The following is a 27308-nucleotide window of genomic DNA, read 5'->3' as shown; positions in this document are numbered from 1 at the left end:
AATGAAACATTTTACCTTACATTTCATTAAAATCAAAACAAAAAACATTAAACTTTTTTTTTTTATCAAAAAGTTGTTTTCCTTTTAATGTTTTAATAACAATAAACTAGTATGGTACAAAATATGCCCTCATTCACATTTTATATATTAATAGAGAGAACTATTTAAATGCATGATATTATCTTTTTTGTCTGTTTTTGCTGTATATGAAAAAAGAAAAGCTGCATTTGGCTCTTAACATTGGCATTTCATAAAAGCTCTATGAAAATGTGTGTATTTATAAGATGTTAAAGTGTTACATCTAGACCCTTGCAAGGCTTCTCCCAGAGCAGACAATGACACAGGAAAGGTATGGGAAAGCTTGCATCTCCACAGACCTCTTGTTCTGTCCTGAAGATAATCAGTGGATTTTGTCTGAATTTTATTAATGCAATGTATTTCCGAATCAAAGCATTTTCACAAAAATGTATTAAATAGTATGCATAAACAGTCTAATTCATCATTGTGAGGGCCAGATGGTGATATTGTATAAACAAGTAAACTTCACTACTTCGAAAAAACCCAAACTGTATTAAATATTGTATTGCTTGTAGATCTTAAGAAAACTTAAAGTTGCACTGCTTACATTGTAAATGTAATTTAACCAAACACTTCTACAAAATCACTGAAAATAAAACCCCTTTTCATGAAATTAACTTTACTTTTCACGATAGCAATATAGGATCATTACATTTGGTTGCCAATCTGATTCGAATAAATATTAATTCTCCCACAGATTCACAAGAGAAATACCGAAGGGTTAAAAAGAATCTTATTGATGGTTAATTTCATAAATAACGCTTAGGACATATGCCAGATAAAAGACATTTGGACATTTATTTGTACAGTGATATATATTTGGAAACATATTCACACGTAGCTCTGGTTTTCCTAAAAGCAAGAAATAGGAATGCCTGCACTGAACACAAGCATACTTTGCCTATTCTCTAACCACTGAAAGCTAAAGGAAAAATGCATCCAAATATATCTGAAAGCGATCCTGCAAAACATTCAGTTGGTACAGCACATACTAGCGTCCAGTGAGCTCCATCTGAGAAACAAAGTTGGAACCAAAATGCACAGATGTCACAAGACAAATTGTGGTTCAAGTGTATGTGTTATGTGGCTTTCTTAATGGTTGTATATCATACTCCTTTTATTCAATTGCTTGTTCAGTGTGCTAAAAATAAATCAGTGTTATTTTTAAAATAATCTAATTATCCTAGCAATACAATAGAAAGTATTTAAAATGTTAACTGATATAAAATGGTGTTGTTGATTCAGAATGCAAGTTAACTAATTTTAAATGCAAATGTATAAATGTTCATCTCCATCTACTGCATTACAGAAATGTGCACTGCACCAGATTTGGACACTTTAATTTAAAAAGAAGCCCATTTATTCTTGACCAACATCCATTAATCTGGCCAATGAATGGTGGTGAGACAGACTGGATTTCTGGTTGCAATTAAGGCACAAGGTGGAACCAACCCAGCACAAGAATGACGAAAACAATATTTGTACGCTGTTTGAAAAGGTATTGCGTAAAAAAAAAACCGAAGGGCAAAACAACTAGGCCGAAAACACCAATTTGTTTAAATCAAATTTTTGGGTATTTCTGCAATTTATTTTTGAAATAAATAGATAAGGGTTGGGTTAGGGAATATAAACAGAGTGGGGTATGTGGGGCAGGTTGCGGGGGACGTGGGATCAACCCCAAATTAAAAAAGGAAAGAAAGTGCAAAGAAACTGAAAAAACATTTTCAAAATTCTAAAAAATAAAACTTTGTTTTGGGCCTCGTTATTTTTCGTTATTTTAACATAGATCCGTTTGAAAATGCATAAGTTCCAGAAAAAATAATAACAGTGTTTGAACTAGCTGTCGAAAATGTTGCGACAAAAGTAAGGTAACGAGTGCAAATGCCTTTCAAACATTTTGTCGGAGTTAAAATCCTATGACTAACTTTAAAAAGGAACAGTAATGACCTGTAAATGAACAGCAAGTTCTAGGCAATAGATATGCTCTGCACAACAAATATACAGTCAGTCTTGATAAAACAATTACATTTGTAAACTCAATTCCAATTTAGGTTAATCAAAGAATTTTTCAATTGTTCGATATAACTCGTTATGGGCATGTATAGTGACATGCAAGTGTAGCTAAAACCTGTAGAGATGAACAAGATCTGGTCATGTTATTCAGGTTCTTTGAGAACCAATTGTAAAAAAAGAAAAATAAGCCTTTTTGCACTGTGTACTAGAGAAGCAGATGAATCTGAAAATAATTTCACAGTAACCATTTGAACTCTCAGTTATTCAAATGCTAGTTTAGTAGGAAATTTATTTTAGTTACCATAAAATAACTGTAGTTTCCAACACAACTACACTTAGAAGCAAACCTTGTCTGCATATTTTGACTAACACGGAAGCACAGACAAAAGGTTTACCTCGATATATAATATGCACTGTGAAATCAACATGGTAAATTAATAAAATTTACTTAAAACAATTAAATGTGTATTACAAAGATACAGGAAACATAATTTTAACAACAATATTCTCTGTGTGAAAAATACAACTATCAGTGAGATAAAATGTACAATTGGATTTCCTTCCAGACAAAACCAATAAAGACATTAGAAAGTTAAGTATTTCCAAAGAGGGAAATAGTTCCATTTGTTGTTTTTCAATACAATATAATTTGACACAAAAAGTAGTTAGATTGCACCAGCTCCGTGTCCAGTCTCCTGAGTGTTCCAAGTGTAAAAGGAGTCCATACAGAGTAAGAATTTCTAATCCTTAAGATGGTTGCAATCTTAAGGGATGTCACTTCAGCTGTTTACAAAATGTACAATACCCAAAACATCATAGGCGGCCAATTGATTCTTCCTTGATCCACCTTTCAGCTCTGGAGTAAAAATCTGAATGCAGAAATCAACCAAAGTTAAAGCATTTTAAGTATTCTCTCTTTTAAGGAGGAAACCTATATTTAGTGCATGCTTTATCACTTGTCAAAAACATTTTTAAAATAAAACCTCGTTACCTCATAGTTTACAAATAGAAAACCATTCTTAATAAAAACATTTGCCAGGATAAAAAAAATGTGGTGTCCATTTTTGCCTAGTTGATAAAGGCTCACTCTTGGCAGCACAACTTTCTTCAGTAGGTGGTAAGGTTGCGTTTGAAGTAAAAACAATGCCTAATAAGTACCTTACAGGGCATGTGATTTCCTGGTATCTCAGAAATCTCCACTCATTTACAGCGTGTACAAAATGGGATTTCCAATAGAACATACAATTATGAACACTTCTCCTGAACATCGCTCAAAAGTTCACCAAACTTTTCAAATAGGTCCTCAACCCAAGGCATGTTTTTCATGCACAGCTGCACTATTTGCTCTTGTCCTAGGTCTGCATTTCCTTTCAGAACTGTTGAAATCTAAAAATAAGATGAAACATTCTTCTGTTAATACAAATTATAAGGAAGGCAAGTAGATTTGTGTACAGGACAAAAATCCAAACAACCTTTACCTGTATGCAGGCTTCGCATGATTTATAGTTTAGGTCTACTTGGTCGAAAATATTTGACCTATTTTTTTGGTTGTTTTTTTGGTTGAAACCCCCTGCAAACCCCCTCCCCCCCAGCCTAATCCCTTACCGCTCCCAATATATTAATTTTATTTAATTTGACCGAAAAAATGATCAAATAAATTCAGTCAAATCGAAAAGGTCAAATGTTTTTTGATCAAGTATGCCAATTCCTGATTTACACATCATGTGCAGCATTATGTAAGTGTGCACTTGTTTTAGATCACTTGGTAACATTTTAAATTGATTTAAAAAACAATAGCTGTGTGTAAGAATACATTGGAATAATTTGACACTGACAAAAATATGATGCATGCCTTTACATTCATTCAATTCAGATGCAAATGAAAAGATTTTTATTTCAACAAAAAATATATGTTCTAAGGAACGCTCTTAGAGAGTGTAAAAACAAGAAAAGGTTACATGTCGTAGTGAGTATTATATTCCTAGTCTATAATCTCCTTTAAATCATACTTATGGGTGTCCGATCCATGAATATTCGACTTGAGCCTTTCGGAAAGTAAATGTCCTTCAAACATAAATTGATGCACAGAACTAGTGTATATGCGTGGGGCATGGCCATCACTCACTAGTGCCATTTCCAAGCAATGCAAGCCAAATCTTTATTCCGAACCAGTCCGCTAACTAATATCTTATTAGGGAGCTGGAGGGCAGACACATTCAGTAAATGGGACTATGAACTAGGATTACTGTAGGCTTTGGGATAAGAAGGAACAAGTTACTTACCTGTAACTGTTGTTCTCCAGCATGGGTCTGGCATGGATTCACATGCTCATGAATATTCCCCGTCGTCAGGCCAGGAATCCTCGGTATAGAAAAAAAAAATCAGTATCAGTTTCGTTTCTGATCTGTCTTTCTTAGTAGTAACCAATCACTGGTCTCTGGGTCATACTGCCCCCAGCCAATGACTGCCCTTTTCTAAGCCCCGCCCCTAGCAGCCATCCTCAGATTTGGTAGCACGTAAAGTGGCAGTATGACCAAGTGAAGAGCCGCAGAGGGGTAGGCGGGAGGGTTCGCATGTGAATCCATGCCAGACCCATGCTGGAGAACAACAGTTACAGGTAAGTAACTTGTTCCTTCTCCAGCATGGGGACGGGCATGGATTCACATGCTCATGAATAAGAGAATACATAGCAGTACACACATGCACAACCACGGGAGGTGGCAACGGGCTCAACATTAAGCAATACAACTCAACATTAAACATCTCTTACCTCCTCACCAAGGTCACCTTAGGCGAACAGGTTGCGCAGCACTGCTTGGCCGACTCTGGACTCCTCCCTGGAGTCCCGATCGACGCAGTAGAATCTTGTGAAGGTGTGCGTCGACCTCCACGTCGCAGCCCTGCAGATGTCTAGCAGGGCCACACCAGACAGGAATGCCGTGGTAGCAGCGATCGCTCTGGTCGAATGGGCTCTCGGACGGCCGGGCAGTGGTCGGTTTGCCAACCGGTGAAAGTGCATGATGCAGCCGGGGCGCCATCTGGAAATGGAAGTCTTCGAGAGAGCCTTCCCTTCATTCACAGTCCCAAAGTTCACAAACAGCTGTGACGTCTTCCGAAAACTCTTCGTGCAGTCCACGTAGAACTTCAGTGCTCTAGCTACATCCAGCAAGTGCAAAGTCCTCTCGGCCGGCGACGAAGGCGATGGGAAGAAAACTGGCAACACCAAGGGCTCGTTGAGGTGGAAGTCCGACGGCACCTTGGTCATAAAGGAGGGGTGCATCCTCAGCACCACCCTCGTGTCATGAAAAGTCAAGTATGGAGGCTTGCAAGATAGGGTCTGGATCTCTCCCACTCGTCGTGCAGAGGTGATGGCCATGAGGAAAACTGTCTTCCATGACAGAAACTTCAGAGGCGCCGAATGCATAGACTCGAATGGGGCCCCCATGATCCTGGTCAGCACCACATTAAGCTCCCACGCCGGGGCAGGAGGACGCCCGTCCCATAGCCCTGGTATATCGGGAGATTGCAGCCAGATGTATTTTGATGGAGGCGTGAGCCAGTCCAGCTTTGGCCAGCGACAGTAGGTACGGCAGTACTTGAAGGGCCGTAATCCGCAGAGGGTTAATCTTCTGTGCACGGCACCAGACAGAGAACCTCTTCCATTTATGTCCATAGCACTTGAGAGTTGAGGACGCCCTGGCCTTTGCAAGAACCTCTCTGCAGTCGGCCGGGATGTCGTACCCTCCAAACTCTAGTGCTGCAGGAGCCAGGCCTGCAAGTTCAGCGACTCCGGGTTGTGGTGAAGAATGGCGCCTCCTTCTCTGGAGAGAAGGTCTGCGTCCGTCGGCAGCTTGACTGGTGTGGACGTTGACAAGTCCAGAAGGTCCGGGAACCAGATCTGTCTCGGCCACGCCGGTGCGACAAGGATCATCCTGCACCGGGACCTCTTGAGCTGGTTGATGAGCCGGAGCAGCAATGGCAGCGGAGGGAATGCATAAAGAAATAGGCCGTCCCAGGGGAACGAGAAAGCATCGCCCATGCTCCTCGGCTGGGGGAACCTGCTGGCGAACCTCCGGCACTTGGAATTCGTCGCCGTCGCAAAGAGATCGATGTGGGGTTCGCCCCATCGTCGGAAGAGTCGATCCACTTGATCCTGGCGTAGTTCCCACTCGTGGCACGAGCGCAACTCCCTGCTGAGTGAGTCGGCGATCATGTTTTTTATTCCTGCCAGATGAAGAGGCACCAGAAACATCCGTTGGGCGACGGCCCAGTGCCACAGATCCTGGGCTTCCTTGGATAGAGCCGGGGACCTGGTTCCGCCCTGCTTCCGGATGAAGAACATCGTGGTGGTGTTGTCGGTGAAGATCCTCACCACCTTGCCCTTGAGGGACGGAAGAAAGGACCGGAGGGCCCAGAACACTGCGCGGGGCTCCAAAATGTTGATGTGGAGTGACTTCTCCTCCGGGAGCCAAAGGCCTCTTGCGTGAAGATCTCCGGAGTGCGCTCCCCAACCTTCCAGGGAGGTGTCCGTCGTCACTGTCACCTGGTGAGCTGGGATCTGAAAGTCTGTGCCCGCCGACAGATGGGAGCAGGTACCCTACCACCGGATCGCCTGACGGAACGTTTAGTTGAGAGGGATCCTGTCCTCGAAGCTGCCCGTCGACTGGACCCAGCGGGCGTCGAGGAACTCTTGTAAGGGGCACATCCGAAGCCTGCAAAGGCGCACCAGATAAATGCAGGAGGACATCATCCCGAGGAGGGACTTGATAGATCTTACCCTGGCCATGTCCGTGGCCAGCAGACGCTGCACCTTGCCCAGAATGGTCCTGGTCCTTTCCTCCGACGGTGAGGCCAGCCGCGCCACTGTGTCGAGCTTGGCTCCCAAAAACAGGGCGACTTGCGACGGAACCAGGTGGGATTTTGGAAAGTTGATGGAGAATCCCAGGTCCGTGAGCAGCTGGATGGTTTTCGCAGTGTGCTCCACAGCGAGCTCCCTCGTGCTTGCCCGGATGAGCCAGTCGTCCAGGTAGGGGTAGACATGGATCCCCTGTAGGCGCAGCCGCGCCACCACCGGTGCGAGGCACTTGGTGAAAACCCTGGGTGCCGACTTCAATCCGAACGGGAGGGCCTTGAACTGGTAGTGCTGCCCTTGGACCACGAACCTGAGGAACTTTGGGTGTCTTTTTAGAATGGGGATGTGGAAGTACGCATCCTCCAAGTCCAACGACGACAGGAAATCGCCCTCCTCCAGCTGTCCCAGCACGTGCTGGAGGGTGACCATACCGAACTTCTGCGCCTTGATGTACTTGTTCAGTCGTCGTAGGTCCAAGATGGGGCGCCATCCTCCTGTCTTCTTTTTAAACATGAAGTACCTTGAGTAAACTCCGGAGCACCAAAGCCTCTTTGGGACGAGCTCGATGGCACCCTTCTTGAGCATCGCCCTTACTTCCAACAGTAGTTGAGGGACGTGATTTTCCTTCCTGGCCACGGGTGGACTGCGAGGGCCCTTCTTCTGAAACTCGCGGGCGTGCCCTTGGGCCAGGGCGTCCAGCACCCAATGGTCGGTGGAGATGGACGCCCACTGGGGTGCTTCGGCGGGGGCCGACCCCACGGTCTGTTCAATCTTGTTTGGAGGCCGCCTTGCCTCCCTGACCTCCCCGCCGACGATGACGGGCACCACCTGACTTGCCGTGTACCCTGTAGGCTTCCTGGGACGAAGATCTTGCCGCTTGACGGTACGTGGAGGAGCCACTGCCGGATCCCTTGGAGGCACCTTGTCTGCCTTCGGAGCTCCGAAAGGGTGGCCGTCGTTGTTGGAGCACTCCCAGTGCCCGGGCAGTCTCTGTGTCTGTCTTGATGGCCTGAAGGGACTCATCAACCGCCTTCCCAAACAGGTTGTTCCCGTCGAAGGGCATGTCTAAAACCTTGGTTTGTACGTCCTGGCGTAAATCCGTGGCCTTGAGCCATCCTCGTCGTCTCAAGCAAACGCCGTTGCCCAACTGACGGAAACCGGTGTCGGCGATGTCCGTTGCCACCGTGATGGCGTGGTCCGAAGCAATCTCACCCTCCTGTAGGATTTCAAGGGCCTCAGCCCTTTTGGCGTCCGGAAGGAAGTCTAACAGAGGGGCGATTTTGAACCACAACTCCCTGTCGTAGCGGGCTACGATAGCCAGGGCGTTGGCCGCCTTAATAGTCGTCGCTGCGGATGAGATGATCCGTCGTCCCATTGTGTCCAACTTCCTGCCCTCGCCGTCCGGCGGGGAAGTTGATGTCGAGGCTGATGCCCCCCCAGCTTTCTTCTTTGCCGCCGCCGAGACGACCGAATCCGGGGTAGGTTGTGCCCGAAGGCACAAAGGGGCAGCGTCGGGGACCCGGTACTTCTTCTCGTACCGGTCCCTCTTTGCCAGCGCCTTGGCAGGGTTCTTGAGGAGGGCGAGCCCCTCATCCCAGATGTCATCAAGAAGCGGTACGGCGAGGACCGTCTTCCTTTTAGCCTCACGCCGTTGTTAAAGGAACCCTTCTTTCTTCTTCTCTTCTGGGCAGAGCTGGAAAAGCTCGGATGCCCTGGCAATCATGGCATGAAAGGATACAATCTCGTCGGGTGGGGATGCCCGAGCAAGGGGCGACGGGGGACATGTCCCGTCGTCGCCTCTGTCGTCATCTGTACCTGTCGTAGCCGTGTCCGTGCCTGTATCATCCCCGTGGGTAGTAGACCGGGGGGAAGGCAGAGCAGGCCGCAAAGTTGGGCGAGGTGGCGTAGGATGCGTCCTCCTCTTATGCGGTGGGTTTTCCGAAGGTCCTGGCTCCGGTTCCCCTGTTGGGTCTGGCTCAGGTACCTCCGTCGGTGTAAGGGGCAACCTTGTCCTTATCTCCGAGCATAAGGACTGAATCGCTGACAAAATGGCCGCCGAAGTGTCCTGCGGCGCCGGAAACGACGGGTGCGAGGGCTCTTGAGGAGCCTTGTCGGCGACACTGTCGCTCTCGTCGTCGCCCTCGTCGGGATCCGTCCCGATGGGCTGAGCCTCTTCCACGACTTCGATGAGCTCTTCTTCAGAGGTCGTGTCCGTATCCACGATGGCCACCAGCCCCTCCCCCACCTTTTCCAACGAGGACTTCGTGGGGGTCTTCTCAATGGGCCTGAAAGACGACTCCCTCCGTGGTGGCAGGGAGACTCTGGGTCCTGAGGGCGCCTCCACTGGTGTAGCCTCCACAGGCTGAGCCAGGGCCGCGGCGACATCCTCAATCGAGGTCTTAGCAGGGTGAATTAAGGTCATCGTCACCTTCTGGATGCCTGGGGCCTTCACCTTGGGGGGGGGTCCGATCCTCGCTCCCCCTCTGCCGGAATCTTCGAGATCGACCGGGGACTCTCCAGAAGCTTCGCCGGGTTCTTGGACTTCCTCCTACCCGCGCCAGAGCGTTGGCTCGTGCCAAGGAGCCCGACCGTTCGGCACTCCCGGTGCCCGCGGACTCGCGGTGCTTAGCCTTTTGATGGGCCCTGTCGCCGGGGCACCCTCACAGGACTTAGAAGACCGCTTCGACTTCTTTTTCTTCTTCTCGCCTGACGGGCTCTTCCTTTCCAGCCAGTTGGCGAGACGGAGGTGGCGATCCTTCATGGTCCGCTCCGACATGTTCCCACAAAACGCACAGTCCTTCTCCGTGTGCGTCTTGTCCTCATGGAGACAGTAGAGGCATAACGAATGCTCGTCTTCCTTGAAAACATTCTGAAGCTGGCATCCAGGGCAGGTCCTGAACAGCTTCCCGGGCGTCAAGCTTCCTTTCTCCTGGGCCATGTCCGGGGTAGGCCTCGGAACTTCTGGAATCCTCCAAAAGTGTAACTCGACGAAAACGTCACCCTTGAGGGGCGTAGAAAACTCCGAAACGGATCCCAGTTGATCGGATGTAGAAACGGTGGAGCTTGAGGCTCTATTTAACTGAAAAATGAGAAAAATCTCCTGAAAAAGCGCGAAAACGCAGCAAAAGCTCGAGAGTTACAGCACGAGGACTCCCAACACTTGAACGTGCGGTAAAAATCTGAGGATGGCTGCCAGGGACGGGGCTTAGGGAGAGGGCAGTCATTGGCTGGGGGCAGCATGACCCAGAGACCAGTGATTGGTTACTACTAAGAAAGAAAGATCAGAAACGAAACTGATACTGATTTTTTTTTCTATACCGAGGATTCCCGGCCTGACAACGGGGAATATTCATGAGCATGTGAATCCATGCCAGACCCTATGCTGGAGAAATGTTTTCTTTCTCCCAAGTCCAGTCCCCTTTCCTTTATGCTTCTGGCAGAATACCCTAAATGACTCCCTCTGGGTGGAGAAGGTACTCTAGTCAAATTAGTTCTGGACAACAGCATGACCACAATATAGACATTTCATCTAGTGCATATATATATGTAGCAGCTTTTGCAAAAAGCAAAGAATGAAGTCTCTATTGCCCCTTTACAGATTACTTGCCAGGGAACATGTCTTTGAAAGACCACAGCTATAGCATTTCTTTATCAGCATGAGCATGAAGACCCTTAGGAGCAACCATAACACTGGTGCTTAAAGGTTTCAGAGATACATGATATGATCCACTAAGCAATCAAAGCCTTGGAAAGTCTTCTTGCCCAGCTGAGAACCACAAATCATGTGACAAAGTTTACCCCCCTTCTAAAGCTCTTACTCCTATCCATACAACAATATAAGTTCATGGCTAACATCCAGAGTGTGAAGTGTCTTCTTGGCCTCCAAATAAGGAGAAGGGACAAAGGTGTAGAGAACCATCTCATGGTAAATGAGAAAAGAAGATACCAACTTTGAAAGAAAAGCCACGTGAGAAGGAAGGACATCCATCTCTACAGTGAGGCCACCAATAGTGGCATACAGGCGCTATGTAAGACCACGTAATTGCTTTACAAACACCATGAATGACTCAGAATGACATACCTTAAGTTTTCCTGATGTGCCTAGCTGATGCCACTGTCAGTAAGAATAAAGTCTCCAAGCCACCAGTTGGATAAGAGTACAAGCGCTGTATGAAAAACTTGATAAAACTATATTTAGGTCCCACACCAGGTGAGTGGCTCCCACCAGTGAAAAATGCCTGGCCTGCTAATTGAAGTGGCATTGTATGACATTGCTGTGTGAATTAACCTTAATACTTGCGCTTGCCATGTTAGAAAAGAAGTAAAGTATCTGATCTAAGGAGGATAGTGAAGGTTTGTCATCTGGTCTCAGGACAAATGACAAAAACTGAGCCACTCGCTCCTACATTGGTTTCTTATGGACTCATTCCTTTCTGGAGGCCTGAATTATCGGCATATTTGCCTGACAGACAAAGATGACCTAGCGTCAACTACTCAGGAACCAGGTGACTATGTTTATTGAGTGGACAGGGTAAACACCAACCCTCCTGGCCAAGTCAAAATCTGTGGAAACACTGGAAGGAATATTGGGCCTTGAACAGCCAGGGCATTGTGGTTTGAAAACCAGCACCTGGTTGGCCAGAGGGGAATCACTAAGAAACTATTAAAGGTACTGAAGGGAAGACATATGCTGATATGTCTGCAGTAGGAATGATAGACTGTCCTCCTGATGCCCCCCGTGTCCAGATACTCCCTCCACTGAGAGGCAACGCTTCTGCATTTGCCATTTCTGAGGGCATAAAAAACGTCCACTTGGGGATCATCCAGCAATGAAATAAGCTAGTCCAGGATACAGTTTCCACTCATGAGTCACTACTTCTGTCCGCCTTGACATTGTGGTGATCTGCCAAGGGCACAGCTCTTGAGAAGATGTTGTTCATCAAAGCTCACTCCCAGCTTTCTACCATCAGGTAACAAACAAGGGACTTTGGTGAACTCCTGCTTGATGTAAAACAGATAGGTGGGGTTGTCTGTCTGAACCAGCACCACATTTATGCAAATGATGGGGAGAACATGGCTGTAACTCCAGAATGTTTATTTTGTTTTGTGGTTCTGCAGAGGACTAGAGTCATGGACCGAATGAGCCTACAAGTGTGGCTGCAAACCAGAGACATTATCAGGAAGATCTTTCCCTTCCATCCTTTCCTTCCCTTATCTTAAAATCAAAAGGGCCCAAACCTCACTCTTCCGCCCAAAGGGTTTACCTGAATTAACACCATCACTCAATTCACCATTCCACACCACTGCATTGACCCCCAACAGCAAGAAACCAACCTCTCAAACCAGTTCGCTCACTTAGAATCATTAAGAAACAAATGGCAGAACTCTTGCAGGCTCCACATAAACCCCCTCTCACTCACACCCCCATCACTTACTCGTCCAACAGAAAACTTGCAATGGGAAGCCTTCTGACAAGGGGGCATTTTACACTTGGACGCAAATTCTCATTTTTCGAGTGCTCTGCAAGCAGGTTTCCTCATGGGCCGAGACAACCATACACTCCTCTGTGGCCATGCACACGACCTAGATAACTCCTTCTCTCTACCCTCGGCAACCAAACCACTTGTACCACACCTCCTATACATCACATAGACCCCAGGCATCTTAGTGCAATCTGTATCCCTACACTACCTCCGATAAAGAGACTCACACCGGCATCCTCCTCGATGTGCGATCCCTGCCCATATACAGACTCGAGATTCATGATCTCATCGCAGAACATGAGCCATACCTCCTCTTCATTACTGGAACATGGCTAAAAGAAGAAAATTCCCCAGATATAAAAGAAGCTATACCCATAGGCTACACAATAACTGTTAAGAACAGACAAGGAAGAGCAGGAAGAATTGCGCTCATCTTCAAAGCCTCAACAAATATTATTTCTTCCAGAACTAGACACACCCCTATGTGAATCTCTGCTCATTAAAGGGAACATCTGTAACTCATTTTACATCACCTTTCTTCTCATATATATAGACCTCCAGGGTACAATGCCAAATTTGGAGTTGAACCTTGCCGACTTCATTTCCAGCTCTATTTCTGGACGCTAGAATCTTTGCATTCTAGGTGATTTCAACATCTGGCTAGTATCTCTTTCAAATAGGCTTCGTAAAACACTAATCCCAGACCTCAAAGGATTAGACCTCTATATGCTCAGCCACAATGCAACACATATAGCAGCCTACACATTAGAGGCTATCTTCTGCCCTGCCATTCTAGTTGCGACTTTTCCCTCCCTGGAGATGCCATGGGCTGATCAATCAGTACTATTTATCGCTGTGGTTTGACCAACAATGCTGAGGCTTACAGTACCAGGAGTAAATGCTCCTTACAGTAACTTAAAAGGAATTGACCTTGAAAACAAGTGTATACCCTTATTGAAGAATAACAAACCTACCCTCTCTGCTATCTCAAACCCTTTAACAGCAGCAAAGGCATTTAATAACAGTCTGATGGTAGCACTTGACGCTATGGCACTCTTTAAATGAGCGAAAAAACCTAGTCCACTGAACAAGCTTAGATGGTTCTCCGACTACCTAAATAATTTAAAGAAGTTAACCAACCCACTGATTCACACCTGGAGAAAGAATCACAGATTGAGTGACAAACTAGCCTACCTTAGACGTAAACGTGGTTATCATTCTGAGATACAGAAAGCCAAATCAAAATATTACTTTCACAGAGTTCGCAATTTCAAAGGGAGGTATTCAAAATCATCTCAGAAATCTGATTTCCTACTGCTCTATCAACTGCTGTAACCACCCTTTCCAAAAACTCTGAAACTCACCCTCAGACCACTTTTACAACAAAATACTAACGTTAGACTTCAGAATCCAAGCAAATATCACATCCAGTGACTCCACCCCTTCTTCCGAATATCCTACTATAAACCTTGAATTTAAAAAAAAAAACAGGGCTTTGTCAGGACCGCCCCAACAACTACTTTCCAACTGCTGTTACTTAGCTAAACTAGCAGAAAAAGATGCGTACAAGCAGCTTATAAAATTAGTTGAAGACCAAGATATCTTCAGCCCTGAACAAGAAGCGGATTTCAGACCTGGACATAGTACAGAATCAGTTCTACTCTGCATTTGGGACAAGATGAAACTCAGCATGGACTGTAACAAGGCCTCAACCCTTACAACCCAGTACCCATCTGCTGCTTCTGACCTGGTTGATATGAACATCCTCCGCCAGCGCCTATTTGTTTGTGGGATTAGAAATAAAGCTCTCGAATGGCTAATGTCCTTTCTCACCGACCGTTCACAATGCATCTACATCGCCCCTTTCCATTCAGAGTTCAAACATTTTACTTTTGGCGTTCCCCAAGGTGCCTCATTGTCTCCCTTACTCTTTAACCTCTTCCTCAGCAACCTCCCCTCCTTAAGATCTCTCTATCTCTCCTGCTATAACTATGCAGACAATACACAACTCATCCTCACAATACAAAGCAATTCTGCCCCAGTGTTCGACATCTCAGAATGCATTAAAAAACATTGCCCCTTGGATGGCACATAACCATCTCCTACAGAACCCAGGAAAAACAGAAATCCTTACAGCTGGGGAAGCATCACTAAAACCTCTTCTACTAAAACAAACAGAAATAACTGTTCCAGCTCTTTCCAACTGGCAGACGTCCAAAAATCTAGGAGTGACCCTAGATGCCAACCTCTCGCTAGAACCTAACACCGGTGTCGCTCAACAAGCTTTGCGCACCTGAAAGCCCTTTGAAAGCTCCTCCCCTATATAGCTTTTCCCCAGAAATGCACAACTATTATATCAATAGTAATCACTAGGCTAGGCTACACAAATAGCCTTTACCTAGTGGCCTCAGCATACCTCATTGCCAGACTGCAGAGAGTCCAGAATGCAGCTGTACACTCCTTACTCCGTCTGGGATACAGAGATATCTAACCGGCACTGCACTCCCTACAGTGGCTACCGGTAGGTTAGGAAATTGCTTTTAAAACCTTGTGTATACCATTCCAAGCAATTCAAGGAAAAGGGTCCGAATTTATCCAAGCATAACTCAATCGATACACCCCTAACTTAAAACTCAGATCAGCCTTATGCATGACTTTAGTGGTGCCCTCCTATTCTAAGAAGCAAAAACAAAGAGGTGATGGCTGGAAGGTTTAGAATGAATCCTAACCACTGGCATTGCTCTGGGCAACCCTCCAGACCACTGTTCTTCGCCTGCCAAGCCATTACAGAAGGGGAAAGACCATATGCAAATCAGGCTTGGCCCCACCCCAAAAGGGGCAGTCCAGTCCGAACTGCTAGGTCACATCCCTTCTGCACGAGACCACAAGCATCCCCAAACATGTTTCACCCTTGTTGGGGCTCATCAGTGAGGAGTAGCTTGGGTCTCTAGGCCCAGCAGGCACGGGACCCACGTCTGGGCATATCCGTCCCACTCGGGGTGACAAAGCAAAAACAAAGAGGTGATGGCTGGAACCTTCCAGGAATACATAGCATATAAGGATGACAGTGCCAACTCGAACCTTAACACACACATGGGTAGACTGTTTGGTAGTTCTAGGACTCTTTTCCAGTATTGCCCCTTGATTTTGGTCCAGAATTGTTCCGATCTGGGGAGTTTAGTCTCGGCCCCATATAAAATAATCACAGAGACTTTTTGTAGGTAAAAGGTAATGACTGTAGAACAGGAGAATTTACCACATTTTCCCTGTATTATCAGCGCCTGTGATATAGCCGTTCGAAATCTTAGTTTCTAATTCTTCTAGGTAAGGTTGCTCTGCGGCGCGATTGTTGACATGGAGACCTAAATACTTGTATTGGTCTATGACTCCAGGATGGTTGTTATTCAGTGACCATTTCAATCTGCTGATCTTGTTCCTCTTGCTATGATGGCAACATAAGACCTTGGTCTTCTCAACGTTAATCTCTAGTAAGTTTAAGAATGCATATTTCTTGAGACCAGTCAGCAATTTTTGCAGACCAATTGGTGTTTTTCAAACGAGAACCAAGTCATCTGCATACATGAGCCAGGCTATCATTGATATTCCAAGACGAGGAGGATCACTTAATATAGTTGAGAATATGTTGCTCATGTCAGCAATGAAATGGTTAAATATAGTAGACGCCAGAACACATCCCTGTTTTAATCCACAGAATTTTGATATTGATGTTAACAATTTGCCATCTGTTGTTAATCTGACTTGAATGGATGTGTCAGTGTGCAACTGCGTTATTAGAGTTAGCAGTGATGTTCGACAAGCGGCGTTCGATAGCTTGCGGAGCATTAAAGCTCTTCTTACGGAATCGAAAGCGGACTTCAAGTCAATGTACGCCATTTAGATGGATTGATTTGCTTCTAAACTCTGCTGCTGGATGGCTGTGATTGTCAACAACTTGATAGAAGTCCCAATTCCAGGAACAAAGCCTGTTTGATGTGGAACAAATGGGTTATTACAATTGATCCAATGGTTGAGATCTCTAAGGATCAGTCTTGAGAATAGTTTGCCCGCAACATCGAGCAACGCTATGGGCCTGCAGCTGGTGGGTATCTAGCGATTTCCCCTTTTTTTAAAAAAACTTTATTTAGTAATTGTGGTACATAACATTGCAACAACATTACAATTCGCATATATCCGGTACAGCAACATTTTAGTTCAATTATACAATGGAGTAAGCGATCTCACTGGCTGGGCGCATTGCTGGGCCCTGCCGGGCTGTTACTGGCCGAGTCTGCTTCGCACAAATATACTCTAAACGGGGCACAAATGTCCTTTGGTTTACATGAATTCGGGAGTGACATCACGTAGTGTTCTTCACATTCATTGACATACATTAATTCCTTAAACAAATTACTTACTCGGGGCGCCTGTGCACTCTTCCATTTTTGCAGAATGCACGTTTTTGCCACCGCACATGCAATGTTGAATAGCCTTCTTGTTACCGCCGACTGTTTACCAATATCGCCAAATAGATACATTTGTGGTGTGAGGTCCGCCTGTATCTGGGTTACTTCCTCTAGGATATTCGCTACCTCCCCCCAAAACATACGCATGTGAGGACAACTCCAATACATGTGTATCGAATCAGCATGATCCGCCCCGCACTTCTGACACCCACCAGGACTGTTATTTGTAAATTTTCGCCATTTTTTGGGGGGTATAGTGCAATTTGTTCAACATCTTAAATTAAATCAGGTGGAGGCCCTCATTCATGGATACCCTCTTGGTCAATTCACAGTACCTTTCCCAGGCTCTGTCAGGTATGGTTTCACCCAGATCTACTTCCCAGGAGGACTTTATCATATTTACCGTTGGAGTGTTGGCCTGGACGGCCACGTATAGCCCAGAGACACTGGTTCCCAATCAGGTTGACAGAGTGATCAGGCACGGATGCGGTGGGGGTTCCTCTGGAAACATTGCCCATCTAGCCTTAAAGGCCACTCTCATTCTATTATATTGCAATATTATCAATGGGTCACTTCCCATCCCTGTTTTAAACTCCTCCAATGTTATAAATTTGCCATTAGGGAATATGTCTGATTTTAAATTCTTCTTCCGGGTCCCATTTTTTTTGTATATCTGTATCATATGTGGGTGCTATACCGGGGAAGTTCCATGACGGGGCCTCAGCGTAGTAAAGTGTCTCCAACCCCAGCCTGCGGTAAAGCTTGGACGACACCTGCGCTGTTGTACTAACTGGATCGAATAGACATTAATCTCTGCGTTTACCTTTAAAGATGACTGACCTTAAGTCGGTTGGGCGTGCGGCGTGTTTTACTAAACAAATGTGGGGATGTGTCCTGCTCATCATACCAGTGCTTGACGAACTGGGCTTGTGCGACTAGATAATATAATTCGAAGTCAGGAGCTGCTATGCCACCTTTGTTATATGGCTCCACCATTTTTTCCCATTTCATCCTGGCCGCCCCCCTGCACCAGACAAATTCCATCGCCAGTGATTTGAGAGTATCAAAGAACTGCCTACCAGGCCATATCGGGATGTTAGTAAATATGTACAGCAGCTTAGGGAGAATGACCATTTTCAGTATAGCTATCCGGCCGATAAGCGAAATAGGAAGCTTGGCCCAGAAGCGGAGCTTAGTGGAGATCATATGCAGTAGGGAATCATGGTTATTCATGAATAAGGACGTTCTGTCTCCCGACACGATAACCCCCAGGTATCTTATCTTGTCCGGGGACCGTTGTAGGCCGTGCCTGTTTGGACATCTAGTAGCTGGGGTTAGGGGAACAATTTCAGATTTAGAGCGATTGGTTTTATATCCAGAGTATTCAGCGAATTTATGCACTGCCTCCATTGCCGGACCAAAATGTATTTCTGGCTCTCGGATGTATAATAGGGCTTCGTCAGCATACAGTGATATTAATTGGGTCAGGCCCGCCAACCATATACCCCTCTGTCTCTGGTGTTCCCTGATTGCTGCTGCTACTGGTTCCATGGTTAGGGCGAACAGTATGGGGGAGAACGGGCAGCCCTGTCTCGTGCCCCTACCCAGCTCAAACCATTCTGACATGGTGCGGTTGGTCAACACCTTGGCTCCCGGGTTAGTGTATAGTACCTTGACACATTTCAGGAAGTATGGGCCTAGTCCAAATTTCTCAAGCACCATGAACAGATATGTCCATGACACAGACTCAAATGCCTTTTCGGCATCTAGAGACACAGCCACCGCCTGGGCCTCTGGCTTGATTTGGGCCATGACCCCAAAAAATCTGCGCAGATTCAGTGCCGTCGATCTAGTGGGGATAAATCCGCATTGGTCCGGGTGTACCAATACTGGCATGTGAGGCAGGAGTTTAGTGGCCAGGATCTTAGCAAACACCTTTGCATCACAGTTTATAAGGGATAGGGGCCGATATGAGGACATCTCATTGGGGGGTCGTCTGGGCTTGGGGAGTACCGTTATTATGGCCTCTCTCATGGACGTTGGAAGTGTCCCTACCTCTATGGCCTCTTCCCACACGGACAGTAATATTTGGGCAAGCTCCTCACTTAACTCCTTATATAACTCAACCCCCAGTCCATCTGAGCCAGGAGCCTTTCCGTTAGCTAGTGATTTAATTGCTTCCTTTATTTCTTCAACCGTAAGGAGTTGGTCTAACAGCAGTTTATTTTCTTGTAACAGCATCGGGAGCATGATACTATCTAGATATTCTCTGATGTAGTTAGGAGCCTTCAGATCATGGTTGGCATATAGTTCTGTATAAAAATGGGAAAATTCTCTATTTATGCCCTCCTCACTTGTTGTTACTGTGTCGTCGCTCGCTATTATGCTGGAGATCAAAGTATGGTGCCTCTATACTTTTAGTAGGTTAGCAAGGGTGTGTCCCGCCTTGTTCCCCTCGCCATACTGCCGCGCTCTGGCCGGAGTAGCCATATACAGCAATTCCCTTGTCACTAGCTTATTGAATTCTTGTAAATTACTATTAATGTCTGCAAGGGTGCTGTCCTCATGCAGAGATGTATATTGTTGCTCTAACTCTCCTAATCGTTTCTCTACTTTCGCCAGTTCCCCCCTGACCGCCTTCAATAACCCAGTGGATTTGGAGATCAGAATCCCCCTCACCCATGCCTTAAACGTCTCCCATAGAATCGCGGAGCTATTTACAGAGTCTTTTTTGGTTTCAAGAAAATATTCTACCTCAGTGTGCAGTTCCTCTGCCACTACAGGGTCTTTAAGGATGTCAGGAGGCATTCTCCATCTCCTGACCGGGGGCTTAAGGTTTCCCAGTGTCATGTCTAACAGGATAGGGGAGTGATCCGACAGGGTACGGGGAAATATTTCACTATCATTAATTTGGTTCATAATAGATGCAGACACCAGTCAGTAGTCTATGCGGGATTCGGTGTCATGCACCGAGGAATAGAAGGAGTACTGTCTTTTGTGGGGGTGCAGTGTTCTCCAGGCACCTACCAGTAGCAGCTGTGATATGATTTGTTGTAAAGTGTCAGCTGTTTTCGTGGGGTTCCTGTGTGTGGAGGTGGAGCGATCTTGGGTAGTGTCTGATATAGTGTTGAAGTCTCCTCCCCATAGTATTCGCTCTCTCCCAGATAAACCAATCTCTTGCATTACATTAGTGTAGAAATCAGGGTCATCCACGTTTGGACCGTATGCGTTTATCAATATTAGTTCTTTCCCCGCAATGCTTCCCCACACTATTACATAGCGACCCAGAGGGTCTATTTTGCTTTTCCCCAATTGGAACCCAACGGATAGGTGAATCAGGACTGGTACTCCTCGTGCCTGTGAAGAGTATTCTGTGCAGTATCTATGCTTACCCCACCCTTTCAAGAACTCGGCATTAACCTTCTGGAGCGCATGAGTTTCTTGTAACATGACAATCTGGGGTTGATGACAAGTGACATAGGCTCCCACCTTGTTCAATTTGGTTTGGTTGTTCAGCCCACGGACATTCCACGTGAGAAGTTTTAGTCTAAGCCCTCGGGCCGTTCTGACAGAGTTAGCCAAGTCTGTACATCCATTTTGCGTCTCTTGACTTGCTGCTACGTAGGAGGTTTCTATGTGTTGCAATGTAACCACGATTTTTAACTTGCAGGACTCCTCCAACTGACTGAATCCCAACCACTCAACTCCCCCTACCCTTCCCCGCACAGCTCAACAGAGCTAAACATCATGTGATATTCTGGTCCCAGACCCACATCATCACCCCCAACTTGACGATGCTGCCCTGTAACGTACATCCCCTTAAACTGGTGGAGCTTTCCTGAGGGTCCCCTGTCGCACAGACCTTGCTTGCCCCGACGGAGGCTCCCGGCTCGGTTAAACATAAGTTTTCCTTTAGTCCATCTGCATTGTAAAGTTTTCCTTCCTCTAGGCGGCAGGGAGTTGGCACCCGCCCCTGATGTGGAGTTCCCTTGCCTCTTCCTGGTTCTTTCCCCCGGTGTGGGGCTGAAGTAAGTTAATCAGCTGAATCCGGTATCTGATCTCCCGGTTGTGGTCTGGCATTCTGGTCAGCTATCCGGTCTCTGGGAGGTAGAGGAATGGAGGCTTCAATATACATCATGGCTTCTGTGGGGTTTTCAAAAAAGCGTGCTCTCCCACCATGTTGGATTCTCATTTTTGCCGGGAAGATGAGGGCGTACGGTACATTGCGCATTCGCAATTGTTTTTTAACCAGTTCGTAGGACCGCCTCTGTGCCTGTACACCAGCGGAAAAGTCCAGATATATATGGATTCTGTTATGTTCAAAATATAGAGTGCCTTTTTCTCTGGACAGTTTGAGTATCAAATCTCTGTCTCTGTAATTAAGGAGATGTGCTATTATGGTGCGGGGAGGTGCCCCGGGATTCGGCACTGGTGCCAGCGTGCGGTGAGCCCTTTCCACTAGGAAATGTTCGGAGAAGGAGTCTGCTCCCAGGATGTTTCTCGGCAGGTTTTCCACTTGTCTCTCCATGTCGCCTTTGCCAATGGTTTCCGTAATCCCAACAATCCGGATGTTATTCCTTCGAGATCTTGATTCTAAATCTTCGCACTTGGTTTGAGTTTTTCGTAGCTCCGTCTGAAGGCGGGATATGTCATGACCATGCTGTGATAGTGTGTCTTCGATTGTGCTTATCCTGCTCTCCGCTTCTGTGATACGCACGCTCTCCTTTTCCATTCGGGCTTTCAGGGACCCAATTGTTGCGACTATGTCGTCCAGTTTGATGTTGACCGCCATAAAGCCATTTTGTACCAGTGTAACAAGGCTGTCCAGGGGATCTTCCCCTTGTTTCTCGTGTTCCTGTGGCACCTCATCGGCTGCCCTGTGTGGCTGAGAACTGGCGAAGGAGTCCATCGGGCTGGTCGTCCTTCCCCCTGTGCCCTTCCTCTCGGTGCGTCCCATGTGATGTGGTGTACGACCCTTGAGTGGACTGTGTCCTCCCACGTAGTTTATATTGCCGCGTGGATGCACCGACACAAGCAGAAGGGCGGGCAGTATGGAAGTGCCAGTTTATCTCGCACCCTCGGGTGTTCAGCTGTCCATTCGTGGTTTCCACCGGGCCAGGATTTTCGCTGGCCTGGTCTCGAAAGCCAGTCACATACACTGTCCCCACCCAGCCCTCAGCGGAGTGATCCTCCTGCACCACTCCAGGATTAATGGGGTATTGTTCGGCAGAAGCCGCCGAGATCTGTCTGCACGTAGCCGGATGTCAATAGTGCATCTGTTGCCACTTCTCTTAATATTAAATGTTATCTTAATCAGCGGGCCTCGCCGAGTGCCGGGGGGAGAAGAGGGGGATGTGGCCCTCTGTGTCCCCAAAGCAATGGTAGTCCCAGCCCCCAACCACTTCACAAAAATGTCCTCAGCGTTGTTCGTTGTATTTCATATCATGCATGCTTGACACACTGTTTATTTAGCTTCGTGCAGGCAGCAGTCCCCGATGCGTGGCACCGAGCCTCCCCCTGATCTGTCCCAGAGGGTTATGGCATGGGCAGTTGACGCTGTGGGGGGCACACTTACTTGGAATGGGGGGGGGCGCGACACAACCTCTGTGCATGTATCCGCGTTGCTCCCCTTCGCCCTCCTCCTTGATCTGCTTACGCGGGAGGAAAGGGGGGCCAGCACGCCAGCAGCGGCCACAGCTCTGCATGTATGACGGCCGCTCGTGCCGATTGCTGCTCTCCAAGCCGCTCCACCGGACCTACGGACTTCCTCCCACAGCAGCAGCAGCTGCGGGCGTCGGTGCTCCCCGTCGACGGCCCCCCGGCGCCGGCAGTGTTTTCCTTTCGCTTGTGCGTGACACGGCACGCCTCCACAGCTGCGCCCCTCCCCCACTGCGGCCCGCTCCTCCCTGCAGACCTCCGGCCCGCACTTTCAGACCGCCGAAATTTCTCCAGGCAAATTATCCGAGTTCCTTTTGACTTGTGGGCTCAATTTTTTAAATGCTTGCTCCGAGGGTCTTCCACTTCAGGAATCCTTCTTCCATGAGCATGTGGGACGGCGCTGAAAGGATAGATGCGCTGCAGGATTAATGTTGGAGCCAGAGCTCTTCCCTCAGGCAGCCATTTTGGTCGTGTGCAACAGCGCCCCCCGATTTCCCTTCTTAAAGATGGGTACTATTATTGATTTGAGCCAAGAGGCTGGTATTCGCTCAGAGACAATAACATCGTGAAATACTGTAAAGAGAATAGAGGCCCAGTGCTCCGGATTGGCTTTAAGATTTTGATTTGTAATGCCATCAGGGCCTGGGGCTCGCGAGAGACTTAGCTTAGAAACGTAAAGTTTAATGTAAGGGAAAATCAAATGTCAACATCAAACGTGCTTGTTTCATTTTGACTTGTGTGTCAGTTTCTTGGTCTTTGCTGGCATACAGGGCAGTGAAATGATCAATCCAAGCCTGTTCTGTTACCACGTTTATTTGTAAGGAAGCCTGAGAGGTCAGGGATGCACTGTTTAGTAAGTTCCAAAGAGCCCCTCAGTTTTTGGAGGCAAGAGTTCGCAAAATGGCTTCTCCATAGTGTTGGTGTAGGTAGGATTTTCTAGATTTTACCCAATTATTGTATTTGAGCGTGATGCTCCTAATTAATGCTTGTTGGTCTGCTGTGTGTGCCTTTCTGATTCGTCTTATTGCTGTTCAGCAAGATTGTACACTGTTTAAGTTCTGCATCATATTGATTTACTAGATTTACAAGAGCTATAACGAGTCTCAGTAAACAATTGTAGAGACGATACATAGACTCCTTCCGAAGTGGTCCCCATTCTTTTCAGCTCAATTTCGCTCTTTATGAGTTGATGGAGTTCGTCCAGTTTATATGGAGTCCATCGTATGCGACTGCACCCATTAGACACTATTAAACCATCCCCAATGTGCATCTGATGATGTTCTGTATTTTGCTTGATCCATCTCCAAGATAATGTTAATTTATCGTGGTCACTAGTGCTTTGATTCCACACAGAAAAATCATCAAGTTCAGTGAACATATTATGGTCCGTGTATATGTAATCAAGTGTGGCTTGTTGCTGCTGCCGGTGTCAGGTGGGACGGGCTGGCACATCACCCTCTATGGCTCAGTTGAGAATTAACAATTGCCTAGAGGCCAAGAGTTCGGCCCACCTGCGCACTGTGTGCGTTTGATGCAATTGTTTGTTAGCCACACAGTGCAGGTTCAAATCATCTACAATAAAGATGGTATCAATAGTTGCGTCTGCAGCAATTGCATCAGGGACAGATTGTATGTCTTTAAAAAGGAATTTTCGTCAATGGCTAGGTGGTTCCAATAGATGTTAACCAATGCAATGCATTTAGTACACATAGGCAATTTTAACCAGTTGGATAAATGGATTTGGTTGAGCCCATTGATTTAAGATCAAGCAAGCAGAGTTTTTCGTAGCTATTAAGAGACCAGCCATGGGCCTCCCTCGTGACTGAGTCAGAGCAGGTGTTTTGCGGACCCACAGTACATACAAAGATTATTCTTTCGTCAATGTTCACGCTCAGCAGAAGATAGAGGACCTCAGACTGCTCCGATTTGCATAGGTTTGGGACGAGATTGCGTCGGGAGAACAGCATCCGAGCGTGACACCACTGGAGGGTTTACCCACTTTTCGCCCCTTTGCTCGGCTCGTCTGGCAACTACCTGCAACACTAGGTCAAATAATTCAGGGAAGCCAGTAGGAACAACAGGAACTGTTGGCAAAGTATCTTTAAGGTCATCAGAGAGACCTTTATAGAATACGGCTGCCTTTTTGTCCAACGGCCAGGCCAGCCTGTCTCTGCTGCCAACTGATTAAATTTGGCGAGATAAAACAATAGTGGAGAGTACCCTTGGCGGAGATTAAGAAACTCCAGGTCTGTAGCCTGAGTCTTGTACCTATTGTCGAAAACACAATTCATGGCAGTGATCAATGTGTCACAGTCGTATAACATGTGACTGTTGCATTCCAAGAGGGGATTGGCCCAGGCGGCAGCAGTAGCCCCATGATAGGATAACACAAATGCTGCCTTGGTAGTAGAATCGGGGAACGATGCTGGACGACACAGGAAATGCAACTTATGTTGATTTAGGAAAGCGAGATAGGCTCGCAGATCATGCGTAAATCTCTCTGGAGGAGCTAAAGGGAATTGGGCTGACACAAGAACAGGCATAGGTTCTTTTCTGGGTAACGGGTACAAGGACCCTGAACCACTGGCTCCCAAGAAATCCTCAGCAACCCGGGAGGGAGTGCGTGAGAGATCTGGTAACGAATCAATGCGAAACTGCAAGGAATCGTGGGTGGCGATCAGACACCATCTGCATAAGGGTCGTGAGAGCATCAGATGCTTCCATGGCTTCTGATTTTGTCAGTACTCAGTGTTCCAGATGACTATGCAGCTGGATCCCTGCAATCCAGAAAGAGGTGGAACCTGGGCTAGTCCTAACCATTGTTCCTGCTAATTATGTTCCCCTTTGTGCAGAAATGCTTAGCTTTCGTGCGCAACTTGTTTTCCATGTGCGCAACTAAATTACGAGGTAAGCTACTTTGTGAGCATGGGTAGTTGGTGAGCTACCATCTCCAAAGAGGTTGGAACAGAGTTTCTCCTTCCTAACCACTGGAATTCTTTAGGAGTCAGTATAAAAGGTGCATCTTGAAACACTTTTTCCCAACATATAGGCTTAAAGAAATGCAAATATTTCATTTGATTATAAAGAGAGCTCATCAACCAGTCCGAAACTTCAAGATATGCCATAGTTCCTTACCAAAATTACTCCTGTGCAGAGAAAACAAATGTGTATGCACAAAAAAGCTTTGTATGGTCTGGATGAACAATAGGTTTAGTTGTGTCTATTAATTTGTCGACACTGCTTAGAGACCATGCAGAACGTGTGTAAAACCATTTGTAAAAAATACTTATGTTTATTACAAAAAAGCTAATATCACTTAACACTGATGTGGCTGTCAAAAAAGTCAGACAGGATAACATTTTGGCAAAGGAAATAATGGCAACTAAAACGAATGTGCCAGAAAATATGCAAAAAGGAATTCATGTGCCACTTTAATGAAGTAATTCAAGGGCCAGGAGAACATGCCTCAAAATGTGTGCGAGGACAATAATTGCATTTGAATAACTGCACCACAGAATATGATGATTAGAATTCCTGGGCCTCTGCTTGCTATCCACATTACGTGTTCCTGTGAGATGTGACATTTGCTCAAAACCAGCCTTACAGCTACGAGACATACATATACACGATCCAAGGAGTTCTTCCTTTGGATTCTCCCTTCTGCTGATTCCAAAATCACCAGACAGAAGGGAAAATCGAATAAAAGAGCGGGAGAACATACCGCTGTAACCCAGGCTGTAAAGGAAAAAACAAGATTAGACTGACTTCTTATTTCAAGTATATACAACAGATATGATGTTATCAAAAGACCAGCCTTTGTGATATTGTATAATCATGGGCCAACTCGTGGGCTAGAGATGATGAATCTTCAACCTGATCCACCCTTTAAGATAGAAGACAGAGAGCAGAAGGTTTTAATATCATGGTTAACTATAGCTGAACATGCAGAGGGACTAAAGATGTGTCTTACCAGTGTGGGACTGTATGTGGACCAGAGTGGAAAGTAGTATGGATAAGGAATGTAATCCTGGAAGAACAAACAGGTAAAGGAAGGAAGGTTAGTATGGGAACTTAACCCGAACGGCACGCACAAGGGACGCTCTAGAAACGGTTGGTGCACTCTATACGTGTCTGCAGGGCGTCCATATGTAGTGCACAATGCTGTTTTGTAGAGGTACAGGCTGGATGGAATGTTCCAAATCCTGAGGAAGTCACAGCAATCGGGTTTTAGAGCAGCACATAGTACAGAGTCAGCTATGCTTGACTTACAATCACACATGCTGGAGCCGATAGACAAGGGTAAATCGGGGCTGCTCATGCTGCTAGACCTCAGCACGGCGTTCGATCTGGTTGACCACCAGTTACTCCAAGCAGCACTAGATAACTTTGCAGAGTGTTCTCCATCTGCATTGGCTTGGCTAGCGTCTTTCCTGAGTGATAGGAAGGCAAGAATACACTGGGGCGATACATTTTCAGAAGCGGCCCTTATCCTGTTTGGAGTTCCTCAAGGAGCCAGCTTGTCTCCATTATTATTTAATTTATACATGCAAAGCCTCTGTGACTTACTGGAAAGCATCAGTGTATTTTTCACAAACTACACCGATGATACACAGCTTGTCTTTGAATGAACAGGAGATTACGCCACAGATAGTGCCAAAATCGAGGAGGTCTACAAGATCATTGACATCTGGATGCAGAGACACTGGATGTGTCTAAACAACAAGACAGAACTCATGATCTTTGGATCCCGTCAAGCAAGAT

At 46.4% G+C, this 27308-nt stretch overlaps 1 protein-coding gene across 3 annotated transcripts in view; it reads right to left on the bottom strand.

Annotated features, from left to right (window-relative positions):
• Positions 1-852: 852 nt before the first annotated feature.
• The window catches only part of QSER1 (glutamine and serine rich 1), a 1726564-nt gene continuing 1700108 nt past the window's right edge, over positions 853-27308 (bottom strand). For all 3 annotated transcript variants that reach the window (XM_069623572.1, XM_069623573.1, XM_069623574.1), the window contains one exon: positions 853-3477. In XM_069623572.1, coding sequence (XP_069479673.1) covers positions 3337-3477 — 141 coding nt within the window. In that variant the 3' untranslated portion in view covers positions 853-3336. The remainder of the gene's footprint in view (positions 3478-27308) is intronic.

This window comes from Ambystoma mexicanum, chromosome 11, assembly GCF_040938575.1.
Source record: "Ambystoma mexicanum isolate Mex_15411 chromosome 11, UKY_AmexF1_1, whole genome shotgun sequence".
NCBI lineage: Eukaryota > Metazoa > Chordata > Amphibia > Caudata > Ambystomatidae > Ambystoma > Ambystoma mexicanum.
The sequence above is the reverse complement of the archived record's forward strand: the minus strand, read 5'-3'. Positions and strand labels throughout refer to the sequence as shown.